This window comes from Bufo gargarizans, chromosome 4 (assembly GCF_014858855.1).
Source record: "Bufo gargarizans isolate SCDJY-AF-19 chromosome 4, ASM1485885v1, whole genome shotgun sequence".
Classification (NCBI taxonomy): domain Eukaryota; kingdom Metazoa; phylum Chordata; class Amphibia; order Anura; family Bufonidae; genus Bufo; species Bufo gargarizans.
Window position 1 is genome coordinate 234,762,268 of NC_058083.1, and position 14,693 is coordinate 234,776,960.

At 44.3% G+C, this 14,693-nt stretch overlaps 1 protein-coding gene across 2 annotated transcripts in view; it reads right to left on the reverse strand.

Moving 5' to 3' along the window:
* HMGCLL1 (3-hydroxymethyl-3-methylglutaryl-CoA lyase like 1) overlaps window positions 1-14,693 on the reverse strand; it is a 229,495-nt gene that overhangs the window by 195,149 nt on the left and 19,653 nt on the right. Inside the window, exons 4-5 of one of the 2 annotated variants that reach the window (XM_044291494.1) lie at window positions 3,204-3,311; window positions 24-80 (exon numbers count right to left, since the gene is read on the reverse strand). In XM_044291494.1, coding sequence (XP_044147429.1) covers window positions 24-80; window positions 3,204-3,311 — 165 coding nt within the window. The remainder of the gene's footprint in view (window positions 1-23; window positions 81-3,203; window positions 3,312-14,693) is intronic. The other variant, XM_044291495.1, reaches the window with a different exon arrangement.

The following is a 14,693-nucleotide window of genomic DNA, read 5'->3' on the forward strand; positions in this document are numbered from 1 at the left end:
GGCTACAATTTGCACAAGCTCACCAAAATTGGACGGTTGAAGACTGGAAAAATGTTGCCTGGTCTGATGAGTCTCGATTTCTGTTGAGACATTCAAATGGTAGAGTCCAAATTTGGCGCAAACAGAATGAGAACATGTATCCATCATGCCTTACCCCTGTGCAGGCTAGTGGTGGTGGTGTAATGGTGTGGGGGATGTTTTCTGGGCACTCTTTAGGCCCCTTAGTGCCAATTGGCCATCGTTTAAATGCCACGGGCTACCTGAGCATTGTTTCTAATCATGTCCATCCCTTCATGACCACCATGTACCCATCCTCTGATGGCTACTTCAAGGAGGATAATGCACCATGTCACAAAGCTCAAATCATTTCAAATTGGTTTCTTGAACATGACAATGAGTTCACTGTACTAAAATGGCCCCCACAGTCACCAGATCTCAACCCAATAGAGCATCTTTGGGATGTGGTGGAACGGGAGCTTCGTGCCCTGGATGTGCATCCCTCAAATCTCCATCAACTGCAAGATGCTATCCTATCAATATGGGCCAACATTTCTAAAGAATGCTATCAGCACCTTGTTGAATCAATGCCACGTAGAATTAAGGCAGTTCTGAAGGCAAAAGGGGGTCCAACACCGTATTAGTATGGCCTTCCTAATAATTCTTTAGGTGAGTGTATATTTTTCCCTTTTTTTTTCCTATTAATACACCCCCTACAAAAATAAGTAAAACAATGTAAAATGAACACAGAACTGCAAATAGGATGTACGTATCTTTCTTATTAGTACACCCTGTAAATGGCTGTATCACACAGAACTTGGACCCCAATCACAAGCAAGGTTTGATGGAATTAGTGATGTATGATATAGTGCAAACAACCTAAAATCAGCAGTATAACACCAATTTTCATCCCCAATTAGTGCAGCAAGGTGTAATAGAATCGCTCCTATTATCCAGGCTGTACACTCTCCTATTGCACCCTGTTCTCCTTTTGTAGTGTAGATGATGCCTCCCTATCCTTTCCCTACACCTTGAGTAATCTTTCCCTGAACTTCTAACAAATTTTTTCAGCACAATAAAGTCTTTCCTAGCACTGTCCCTAGTGCCAGATGGCGTTTCTCCTTGCACTTAGCATACTGGAAAATGTCAGAATCCAAAATGGCTGAGGCTATTTATAGGGTTGTGACATCATAGGGGCTGGCTGCCGATTGGCTGCATGCATGGCATTGTGGGTGACCCCTCGTTCCCAGAGTTCTTTGCTCCATGTCCTAGCACGTGCAGCAGCCATTTTAGAAAAAAAAATTGATTAGTTACCACAAAGTGTGAGGAAATTTGGATTTGGTGTTAATCGAATTTTTTCAGAAATTAAAGGGAACCTGTCACCAGTTTTATGGTGTCCTAACTAAGGGCAATAAGTGACTGATTCTCTTAGCAAAATGCTGGGTCACTTTCTTTAATTATTTAATCTGCCAACATCTTGTATTGAAAAGCTCCAGCTGATAATGAGGAGTCATGACTATTTATGAGCTCCTGACTCTTCCCGCCTACTTGCTGCTGATTGACAGTTTTTTTTTCCATATGAATCAGCAGCAAGTGGGCAGGGGAGTGGCTATATCTCTGAATTTTAAAAACGCTGGACTCAGTGGTGTCACGCTGGACTCAAATAAGCTCATTAGCATGCTGCATGTGGCATCTTTGTGTGTATATTATGAGGTAACCATCTGTCACACCAGTAAGTGAATACATCTAAGGTACTTTTTAGTAGTTAATGATTATATATAATTAGTTAGATTATAATTAAATATCCACATGACAGGTTCCCTTTAAGATTCAATTCCACTTCGTCAACTTCAATTCACTCATCTCTAATTAGAACGTCTATTGACACTGAGTCTGATGCACACTAAGTCTTTGTATAACATAACAGATTAAATGGGTTCTCTGGTCTGTTAATATTGATGACCTATCCCCAGAATAGGTAATCAATATCAGATTGATAAGGGTTCAAAACCCAGCACCCTGGCTGATCAGCTGTATAAATAAACAGCATGCAGTGTACATGTGCAGTCTTCCATCTCTCTTCCTGTTCGCGACTGCTTTACCATAGTAAAAGCAGCATCGGGCAGGAAGAGACGGATTACGGCATATGCACACTACATGCACCGTTTCTTCATACAGCTGGTTGGTGGGGGTGCCAGGCTTGGGACCCCCATCAATCTGATATTGATGACCTATCCAGAGGATAGGTCATCAATATTAAAAGCCCATAGAATTCCTAATGGCGATGAAGGTGAACTAGATAAACATGCCTATATATTAGAGTGCCTGTTGACACTGAGTCTGATGCACAGTAAGTCTATGTATAACAGAACAGATTAAGAATGAATGACGCAGCAGTTGAACAAGATGCACAGGGCGATTATATTGAGCCTGCACTGTCTATGCAGACTCTCTATGCTCTCCCTATGCTCTCCCTACAGTGTGTAAAAACTCTCCCTATGTTCTCCCTACTCTGTTCTTGCACTCTCCTTATCCAATATTCTACAATTTAAAGCTTTCCAAAACACTGTCCCGAGCACTTGCCACGTCGCTCCCTATGCTCAGCTCATAGTGAAATGTCAGCTGTAGCTACCATTTTAGGGATTAAAATGATTTGTTACCACGATACGCAAGGAAATTTGGATTTGTGGTGAATCGACTTTTTCCAGAAATTCGGATCTAAGTCAATTAATTTCACTTCGCTTTGAACAACACTAATAGTTATCATTTAATAAAACCTTTCATAAGATACATGGGATTTCTGTGTCGGAATATGACTGGTTTCTTTCTTGCTCATTTTCTCGTACTTTTTAGTTTAGAAGGTATGTTAAGTCTGATAATTAGAATCATAATTTTTTCTTTATGACATTTATAATCACATTTCTGGCCATGCACGCCTTATCATGCCAAACTAGATTGTGCAATGTCCATTTGAAAATACAGATAACTTCCTTGGAGCCAGGTTTCCGGCTACTTGATTGAGTTCCACAGAAAATTAAATGAAAATAAGATAGTTTAGATAAACTTAAGTGCTAATGCAATATTTAACCACTTACACTAACGTGCATCTCTAGATATTCCGTGTATTCTGTTTTAAGATCCTTTGTTAATAAACCTTGCATCATAATACAAGTAAGAGAAATATTTTCTATCCAGAAATATCTTACCTGTGGCACCCATTTGGAAGACACAAAACTGGTGACTTCTATGACCGGTAAACCTGCTTCTGAGAGGCGGTTGATTAACTCAATTTTAATGTCAGTGGGTACAAATGCCTGAGAAGGAAAAATCTATCATCAGCATTCTATTTTTTTACTCATATTTCTTACAGATAATCATTTTATATCCTCTTTTTATAATTACATGTCATTGTCATTCAGCCATCTATACCTTCATACGATATGCAATATCAGAAAATTAGAAGTTACTATTTCTGTGCACTGTAAAGTTAATGATGTGGAATGCAGAATTTCAACTTAAAAAGGTTGTCTCATCTGAGACATTGGTGACGTATCGCTAGGATATGCCACCAATGTCAGATAGGTGCATGTCCCACATCTGGGACCCACACCTGTAACATCCCAGAGTGGTGTTACTATAATTTCACTCTGCTACTGTCTCATATTGCTAACACCGGTGCTATTTCCAGTTCCTTCACAAGTGTGCATTGATATTATCATCTAGAAACTGTTATGTTCATGTAATATGCCTGGTTCACCAGCAGTTGGCAGCGTATTTGGCAGAGCTATACTTAGATAGAATGAAACTCACCATTCCATTCTACCCCCCTTTGGGCATAAGTGGTCCAGTCCTGCTTCCTACCAGAAGTGAGAGGCTGCAGTTCTAGTTTGTTCCAGTTTAGACTCGATATTGGCCCTGAGAGGACCTGAAAGAAGTAGCAGCCATAGGAAATTGTTCTTCGGCTGGAGCAGGAGCCAAAAAAGGGAAGTAGCTTGTAGAGCACCAGGATGCCATACTAATTTGCTTTACTGAGTGTCAGGAGGGGGATAACAGTCAAAGGCTATTTTTTTGTAGGAGTACTCTTTATTGGTACAATTTTCTGGCTTATATGACTGTTTGACCTTTTTTTTTTTGTAGCAGTTTACACCTGTTAAATAAGTTTTATATTGTTGTGGACATGATATAAGGGCCTAATAGATGTAGTAAGCCTGAGGACCATTATTAGGCCCTCTACCGTAATGACACACATTGGGGTGGGGAAAGGAGATAATAGGGTGACAGAGGAAACCCTTTTATTCTAACCATTTATGTTATGGCCAGCATTGACCACAGCACCTAAAGGGTTATGCAACTAGGATTATAATGATTTCAGATCACAGTTGTTGCATCAGAAGTCTGTCTGTATGTTTTATTATATTATACTTACATAATAGTAGGCACTTGTGATGGCAGGGGAGGGCAGGATCAGTACCCACACCATCACCAAGATGTTAAATTATATCAATTAGAGGGAACAACCCACTTACCATGCTGTAATAGAACATCATAGGGTGTTAAGGTGTTGTCTACTTATTCCCATCTGGTAGTGTCATCATTTTAAAACTCAAGCTAAAATGATCATTACACTGCTGTCTACTATGTTGTTAATCTATTAAGGAGTAAACAGAAATCATACCATCCAACTTCCCAAAATAACAAAAAGGGAGAATATGTGCGGCACCTCGAACTGTGCACAAAACATAACTATATACACCTAATCTGACCCAGTCCCTTTTGTGTCCGCTTATAGTAATTATACCCCTTTTGTGCCACCACACAGTAGTTATTGTGTCCCTATCTCAATGGTTCAATAGTTATGCCCATATTGTGACCCCTCACAGTAGTTATGCCCAAGTGTTCCCACTTCATGCTAGTTAAGCCCATTTGTACCCCTTCAGAGTAGACATGCCCACATGTGCCCTATTCACAGTAGTAGTGCTCATATGTGCCCCCTCACAGTAGGTATACCCACATGTGCCCCCTTCATAAGAGTCATTCCTATATGTGCCCCCTTTACAGTAGACATGCCCAGATGTGCCCCCTCACAGTAGTTATATCCACATGTGCCTCCTTCACAGTACGTATGCACAGATGTGTCCCCTTCACAGTAGTTAAGCCAAGATATGCCCCCCTAACAGTAGTTATGTGCCCCCATCCCTTTTTCTTAATAAAGTAAAAAAACAAAACCGTAAATACTCACCTGAGCATTTTTCCGATGATCATCAGAGCTCATCTTGAGCTCCCCCACAGACACCATGCAGTCACACATCGCTCCGCTGTGCTGTTTTGGAGGTGTAAACAGGCATATTCCCAGGCCTGCATGCTCCTCCTACACTGCCCAGTAGTGGGATGTTTGCCGTATCCTGCCTGCTGCTGGGGAGTGCCGGCAGCTGAGCTGAATGGCAAATTGGGGAGTGAACGGCTCCCTGCTTTACTATTACAAGCAACAGCTTCTGCGTCTTATGGATACAGAGACAGCTGAGAGCGGGACATACCTCAGGTGCTCTGGGATCACAAGACTGTCCCTCCAGAGTCCAGACCGTTGGGAGGTGTGTAGAAACTAGGGTTGCAATTGCTAGTTGCAGGCTCCAAACTACCTCTGTAGCAGTTAGAGAAGCTACTACAAAGATGTGACGCTCAGGATACTGTCACGGAAGGTGTACAGGAAACAAGACAATGCAACATGCATATATGACTCACTGGATCCAAAGCTAAGGAACCAAAAGGGAGACCCCTGCACAAAACCTGGCACTTTCCCTGGCTGCTCAGCCTATGCAAAAATCCCAGAGGTGGATGGTTGCATATCCACGTACCTCGACTATATAACACCTAAAAACCCTACAATAGTGAGGGGACACGACCACCGGCTCCCTACACCAGACCCGGAGGGAGTCAGGGTCACCTGGGATCCAGCAAACAGAAAATAACAGATAAATGTACAGCACTTAACTTAGTAGCAGACTGGGAAATCGGATCAGCATGCACACACACTCCAGGAAGAAGTATAAGCCGCCCAGTAATGCATTATGGGGAGGAATTTAAAGGGAAGCAATCAGTCCAACTACATGACAGCTGAGAGAGGCTAAGGAGATGAGGAACTGAACACTACAACAAAGAAAACTCAAGGAGGAGGTTCTGAAAGGCTTCTGTCAGAGCTTCTCAGCTGTCTGGTTGTGACAGTACCCCTCCCTCTACGAGTGGACTCCGGACACTCAGAGCCCACCTCCTCAGGATGGGACCTATCGAAAGCCCTGACGAGACGAGAGGCCTTAATGTCCGTCACTGGGACCCACATCCTCTCCTCAGGACCATAACCCTCCCAATGAACAAGGTACTGAAGAGAACCGCGGAAAAGACGAGAATCCACAATCCTAGAGACCTGAAATTCAAGATTCCCATCAACCATAATCGGAGGAGGAGGCAAAGGCGAGAGTACAATGGGTTGAACATAAGGTTTCAATAAGGACTGATGAAAAACATTATGGATCTTCCAAGTCTGAGGAAGATCAAGACGGTAGGCAACAGGATTGATGACAGACAGGATTTTGTAAGGCCCAATAAACCTAGGACCCAACTTCCAGGAGGGAACCTTCAATTTGATATTCTTGGTAGACAACCACACCAGATCATCAACATTCAGGTCCGGACCAAGCACACGTCTCTTATCTGCCACACGCTTATATCTCTCGCTCATGCTCTTTAGATTATCCTGAATCTTTTGCCAAATAGATGACAAAGACGAGGAGAATCTGTCCTCATCAGGTAAACCAGAAGACGCCTCTCCCGAGAAAGTCCCAAACTGCGGATAAAACCCATATGCACCTAAAAATGGTGACTTATCAGAGGACTCCTGACAACAGTTATTTAAAGCAAACTCAGCAAGGGACAAAAAAGAACACCAATCCTCTTGATTCTCCGCCACAAAACAGCGCAGATATGTCTCCAGATTCTGATTGACGTGCTCTGTCTGGCCATTCGACTGCGGGTGGAAAGCAGAAGAGAATGACAACCGAACCCCCAAGCGAGAACAGAAAGCCTTCCAGAATCTGGAAACAAACTGCGTGCCCCTATCAGAGACTATGTCTAAAGGAATACCGTGCAATTTGACAATGTGATCAATATATGCCTGCGCCAGCGTCTTAGCATTGGGCAAACCAGGAAAAGGGATGAAATGCACCATCTTGCTAAAACGGTCCACCACCACCAGAATCACAGTCTTCCCCGAGGAACGAGGCAGGTCCGTTATGAAGTCCATGTACAGATGTGTCCAAGGACGGGAAGGAATGGGTAAGGGAAGGAGAGGACCTGATGGCCGTGAATGAGGGACTTTGGCACGAGCGCAAGTCTCGCAGGCTGCCACAAACCCCTCAACCGACTTACGAAGCGCAGGCCACCAGAATTTCCGAGCGATGAGATCCAGTGTGGCTCTTGCCCCCGGGTGCCCAGCAAGGACCGTATCGTGGTGTTCCTTAAAAATCTTGTGTCTTAAAGCGAGAGGCAAAAACAACCTCCCAGGAGGACAAAGATCAGGAGCCTCTGACTGGGCTGCCTGCACCTCTGCCTCCAATTCAGAAAAAAGAGCAGAGACCAACACACCTTCAGCCAAAATGGGACCCGGGTCTTCAAAATTCCCGCCTCCCGGAAAACAACGTGACAGGGCATCTGCCTTCACATTCTTAACTCCAGGGCGGAACATGACAACAAAATTAAACCTAGAAAAGAACAAAGACCATCTGGCCTGTCTCGGGTTCAGACGCTTGGCTGACTCCAAGTAGGCCAGATTTTTATGGTCAGTAAATACGGTAATAGGGTGTCTGGCTCCCTCTAGCCAATGGCGCCATTCCTCAAAAGCCAACTTGATGGCTAACAATTCCCTATCTCCCACATCGTAATTTCTCTCAGTGGAGGAGAGTTTTTTTGAGAAAAAGGCACACGGTCGCCATTTGGCAGGAGAGGAACCCTGAGACAAGACCGCCCCCACACCCACCTCAGAAGCATCAACCTCAACTATGAAGGGTAAAGAAACATCAGGTTGCACCAAGATGGGAGCGGAAGCAAAACTCTCCTTGATATTAGAAAAAGCCTTACGCGCCTCTACTGACCAAGAAGAAAAATCGACCCCCTTTCTGGTCATATCAGTGAGTGGTTTAACAATAGAGGAATAATTCAAAATAAACTTCCTGTAATAATTGGCAAAGCCCAAAAAACGCATCAGCGCCTTCTGATTCTCAGGAAGCTCCCACTCAAGCACAGCGCGGACCTTCTCGGGGTCCATGCGAAAACCAGAAGCGGAGAGAAGAAACCCCAGAAATTGAATTTCTGGAACCGCAAACACACATTTTTCCAGTTTTGCATATAATTTATTCTCCCGCAGGATGAGCAAGACCTGACGTAAATGTTCCTTATGAGTTTTGAAAACAGGAGAAAAAAATCAAAATGTCATCCAAATACACTAATACAAATTTTCCCATCAAATGATAAAAAATGCTGTTCACGAAATGCTGAAAAATGGCTGGGGCATTCATCAAACCAAAAGGCATAACCAAATTCTCAAAATGGCCCTCAGGGGTATTGAAGGCCGTCTTCCATTCATCTCCTTCTCTGACCCTGACCAGGTTGTATGCCCCTCTTAGATCTAAATTGGAAAAGACTTTAGCCCCAACAACCTGGTTAAACAGGTCCGGGATCAGAGGAAGCGGATAAGGGTCACGAATAGTGATACTGTTCAGCTCCCTGAAATCCAGACAAGGTCTTAAAGAACCATCTTTTTTCTTAACAAAGAAAAAAACAGCGGCAACAGGTGACTTTGAGGGTCGTATGTGTCCTTTTCTCAGACTCTCAGAGATATAAGCACGCATAGCGATCCTCTCAGGTTGGGAAAGATTGTATAAACGAGATTTAGGCAGCTTGGCGCCTGGGATTAGATTAAAAGGGCAATCGTACTCCCTGTGCGGAGGCAAATCCTGAACTCCACTCTCAGAGAAGACATCCGAAAATTCAGAGAGAAAAGATGGTACAGTCTTTGTAGCAACCTCAGAAACAGATGTTGTGAGGCAATTCTCTCTGCAAAACTCACTCCAACCATTTATTTGCCTCGCTTGCCAATCAATGGTGGGGTTATGTTTAGTGAGCCAGGGTAGCCCCAACACTAGAGGAGTAGGCAAACCGCTAAGGACGAAACATGACACATCCTCAACATGAGCATCACTCACAATTAAACGGATATTGTGAACTATGCCCTTTAATGATTTCTGAGAAAGTGGAGCGGAATCAATAGCAAAAACAGGAATATCCTTTCCCAAAGTGTGCACCTGGAAACCATGAGTTATTGCAAATTGATTATCAATGAGATTGACAGCTGCTCCACTATCCACAAAAATCTCACAAAAAATGCTCTTGCTCTCTAGCAGGACAAAACGGGAACTACAAGCAAACGGAAAACCTTCAATTTCCGCCTCAACCCTGCCAATAGTAACAGATGGAACATTTTTAAAAGATTTTTTCCTGTTTGTTTCTTTATTACTCCCAGAAAACTGCCTGAATCTCCTAGAGGGACAAACATTTGCCAAATGATTTATACCTCCACAACAAAAACAAACCCTCCCATGCAAGCTGAATCTTCTATTGTCAGAAGCAATCAACCCCAGCTGCATGGGCTCCTGCTCAGAAGGAGCTGACAGTGACCGAGACCCCTGCGCACAGAATGAGACTGCTGCACTGTCCTGGGACTGAGTATGACAGGAAGGAGATATCTCTCCTCTCTCTCTAAGACGCCTGTCAATACGAACGGCCTGAGACATAGCAGAGTCCAAGGAAATAGGCCTCTCATGAAAGGCAAATGCATCTTTCAATCCCTCTGAAAGACCATGGCAAAATTGACTTCGGAGTGCAGCATCATTCCAACCAGTATCAGCTGCCCATCTCCGAAATTCTGAGCAGTATATCTCTGCGGATTGTTTACCCTGGCATAATAGACGTAGTCTAGACTCAGCCAGAGCAATACGATCCGGATCATCATATATCTGACCCAGGGCTAAAAAGAATTCATCCACTAAACGGAGAGGCCGTGCCCCCTCCGGCAGCGAAAAGGCCCAAGACTGAGCGTTACCCCTGAGCAGCGATATAATGATCCCCACCCTCCGTTCCTCATCACCAGAGGAATGGGGAAAAAGGCAAAAATGGAGTTTGCAAGCCTCTCTAAAACGCACAAAATTCTCATTACCCCTGGAGACTGTATCCGGGAGCGAGATCTTAGGCTCAGAACAAACTCCATGAACGCAAGCTGAACCAGTCACTTGAAGCTGAGAAAAAGTCTTACGGAGATCAGCTACCTCCAATGAAAGACCCTGGAAGCGTTCAGCCAAAAGTGAAACCGGATCCATGCTTGAGACGGTTTTGGCGGCTTATAATGTCACGGAAGGTGTACAGGAAACAAGACAATGCAACATGCATATATGACTTACTGGATCCAAAACCAAAAGGGAGACCCCTGCACAAAACCTGGCACTTTCCCTGGCTGCTCAGCCTATGCAAAAATCCCAGAGGTGGATGGTTGCATATCCACGTACCTCGACTATATAACACCTGAACACCCTACAATAGTGAGGGGACACGACCACCGGCTCCCTACACCAGACACGGAGGGAGTCAGCGTCACCCGGGATCCAGCAAACAGAAAATAACAGATAAATGTACAGCACTTAACTTAGTAGCAGACTGGGAAATCGGATCAGCATGCACACACACTCCAGGAAGAAGTATAAGCCGCCCAGTAATGCATTATGGGGAGGAATTTAAAGGGAAGCAATCAGTCCAACTACATGACAGCTGAGAGAGGCTAACGAGATGAGGAACTGAACACTACAACAAAGAAAACTCAAGGAGGAGGTTCTGAAAGGCTTCTGTCAGAGCTTCTCAGCTGTCTGGTTGTGACAGATACACACTGTTGTTTCCTTTTGTGAAAAAAAATCTGTTTCCACCCTAACACACTTCTTGCATGTACCATCATTTTGTAATTTGGCCATTCCTGTTATTCCTCTTGAAAAATGTATGAATAAAGTGACTACTAGATAGGGGCAGACTACCCATCTGACAATTCTGGCAAATGCTAAATTGGCTGGTGCCGGAATGGGTTGCCTTAGGCTAGACAAAAATCACAAAAGAAAGATAAAAACATCCTGCACAATATGATAAATAAATATGCAGATTTCCATGGCTATATTTATGAAGAAAATAACAGAAAACAAATAATAATGCACTAACACAATAGATACATCCATTATACATAGACTAAGCCCTCACTCTGATATGAAACAATCTGAGACTCTTAGCCAATATATTTTGATCAAAACACATGTGTAAAGTCACAGAAAATAATACACTATTGCAATAGATGCAAACATTACATATAGACTAAGACCTCACTCTAATGATAAAATCTGAGACTCTTAGCCAAATATTTTGATCAAAACACATCTGTGTCCACCTACCCAGTGCCAAGGTGGCCTTAGCTCAGGCAGGTCCTTACTCTATACCTACCTATGCACTTGTGCATCTATGTTTAGGAGAGCAGACCCTGCACAAGTAGTGTGTTGCTCCTAGTTACCACCTTAATCAAGGTCGCCTATTAGATAGGAGGGGCGAAAGTGCACATGAATACTACTCCCAAAATAGGAGCGTATTCACAAATGAAGGTGCCACTCCTTCAAGACAAATGGAAAAAATTCACGGAAAAGAGATAAAAACATCCTGCACGATATGATAATAAATGTGCGGATGTGTATGGCTACATTTATAAAGTCACAGAAAATACATGGTACACATAGCTGTGCTTGACCCTCCTCTCATTGGTTGCTGGATGTACATAGAGGTGACTAGGAGTAGTACACAGTGCAGAGTCTGCTTTCCTGAACATAGATGCCCAACGGCATAGGTACTTTTAGCGTAGGACCTGCCTGACTGAGACCACCGTGGCGCTGGGTAGGTGGGCACAGATGTGTTTTGATCAAAATATATTGGCTAAGAGTCTCAGATTTTATTATATCAGAGTGAGGATTTAGTCTATATATAATGCTTGCATCTATTGTGTTAGTGCATTATTATTTGTTTTCTGTGATTTTTTTTTTTGCCTTAGGCTCAGCCAAAATATCCAGGTCTTGGGCCCTGGAAGTTTTGCCCAGGGTCCTGAAAGAAAGAAAATGGTTCGCAGGTCAACCATTCTCATTAACTAGGCCTGAAGCCTAAGAAGCAGTGCAAGCAGTGATACTACTTGCGCTGTGTCTCAGGCAGATCACTGGGACGCAGGCTACTCAGGCCACAGGTAGATTGAGTTTTCTTTTTTGTTACTTTTGGGTCAATTCAAAGGTTCAGTATAACTACTAAGGATACTACAGGGTGACATTATAAGTACTTGCCTATAGCTACTGGGGGCACTACAGGGGAACATTAAATATACTGGAGGCAATACAGATGGGCATTATAACTACTGGCTTACTACAGGGGGCAATATAACTACTTTGAGCATTACAGGGGGTGATTATAATTACTAGGAGCAATACAAGGTGACCCTATAACTACTGGGGACACTACAGGGGGACATCATAAATACTGGGGACACCACAGGATGATTTTATTGGTTCTGTGGCAATACAGGGGCACATTATAACTACTAGGGGTGCTATTGAAGGACATTATAAAATAGGGCTGCAGTAAACGATTATTTTAGAAATCGAGTATTCTGTCGATTATTTTTAACGATTAATTGAGTACTCGAATAAGAAAAAAATGAATTAATAGACTGCTTTCCTTTATAAAATCTCATCAGAACCCCTGCCATCATTCCCCAACATCCTTTGTTCCCCCGTGTGATAAGCCCAAGTGCTTCAGTTGCCCCCATTGCCATCGGCTCCACTATCCCCTAGTGCCATCAGCTCCATTTCCCCAGTGCCTTCAGCTCTCCCCCACTCGTGCCATCAGCTCCACTCCCCCAGTGCCTTCAGTTCTCACCCACCCCAGTGCCTTCAGCTCTCCCCCACCCCAGAGCCATCAGCTCTCCCCCACCCCAGAGCCATCAGCTCTCCCCCACCCTAGAGCCATCAGTTCTCCCCCACCCCAGAGCCATAAGCTCTCCTCCTTGTGCCAGCAGCTCTCCCCCTTATGTCAGCAGCTCCGCCCCCTTGTGCCAGCAGCTCTCCCCCCTTTGTGCCAGCAGCTCCCCCCCCTTGTGCCAGCAGCTCTCCCCCTTGTGCCAGCAGCTCTCTCCCCTTGTGCCAGCAGCTCTCCCCCCACCTTGTGCAGGCAGCTCTACCCCCTTGTGTCAGCAGCTTTCCCCCCTTTGTGCCAGCAGCTCTCTCCCTTGTGCCAGCAGCTCCCCCAACACCATGTGCCAGCAGCTCCTCCCCCTTGTGCCAGCAGCCCTCCCCTTGTGAAATCATCTCCCCCTGCTACTTCTGACACCCGAAGTGCATGGCGTAATTGGTTGCTATGACGCTGTGCACTCCGAGCGCCCGGCCTTAGTCGCACGAACTTACCTTTCCGACACTCCATCGTTCCGGTCTGCTCTGCGTCTGATGTCACACATTGCGTCAGGTCACGGCGTGTGTATGTCAGGAGGTCAGTGCACCATAGATGTGCTGTCATGTGTCCGGAGGTCCCCTACTGCAATGGTGAGTATTGCAGGCCAGCAGGAGACTACTCCCGCTCCATGGTCAAGTGACGCATACGAATATTCGATGCAAAAAATTTGCATCAAGGATTTTTTGTGTCAAATTACTCGACTCAATCGAGTAATTGTTTCAGCCCTATTATAAACACAGGGAGCACTAAAGGAAGGCATTTTAAATACTGGGGCAATACAGAACTATTGTTATAAGAAAGTACTGGGCAAACTCTTTACTCAAATTTTTTAACTCATTACATTATCTTGAAATAAAAGCCATTGAAAAGTAATTGAAGGTGTACAGGGGGATGGGGGATGCTATAACTACTGAGGGCACTACAGGGGACACTGTAACTGATAGTGGCTATATAGGGGGCATTATAAGTACTGAGGCACTGCAAGTGCAGCGTCCCACTAGCTTATGTGCAAACTGCAAAAGCTTTTTATCATCTGTAATATCATGCTGTATTGTGTTATCCTGTGATATTCCTTTTTACCAGGCTGGCAGGTACACTACATACATCCACCACTAGATGGGGTAGCACCATAGTATAAATAGTGCAGTTCAGGCCTAGTCAGGGGTTGTTCTCTCTGTTTAGAGTTGGAAGTGTGAAGTAGATGAAGTGAGGAGCTAAAGGGGAAGGAGAGGTTCCCTCTCCTCCCAGCTCTCTGGAGCTCCACGGCCCAGAGAAGCCATCGTGCATCTCAGCATCAAAGCCAGGAAGGAAGACAGGCAGAGGGAAGTCTACATTCATTCTTCAGGAGTAACAAGTGAATTTCTTGTAGATCAGAGACTGTTTTATTGCTGGATGTAAACTGTTATCAAGAACCTGGTTACAGTAAAGTTTATCATTGGAGTTAAACCTGCCTCATTCCTCAAGGTGCTGGCGTCACAACATTGCTTAATTCAGGGGCCCAGCCGCACAAGCACTCAGAAACCCAATCACCATAAAGGGCACCTCGATCACCACCTGGCCGGTGTCCCCTGTAATAGAGTGTG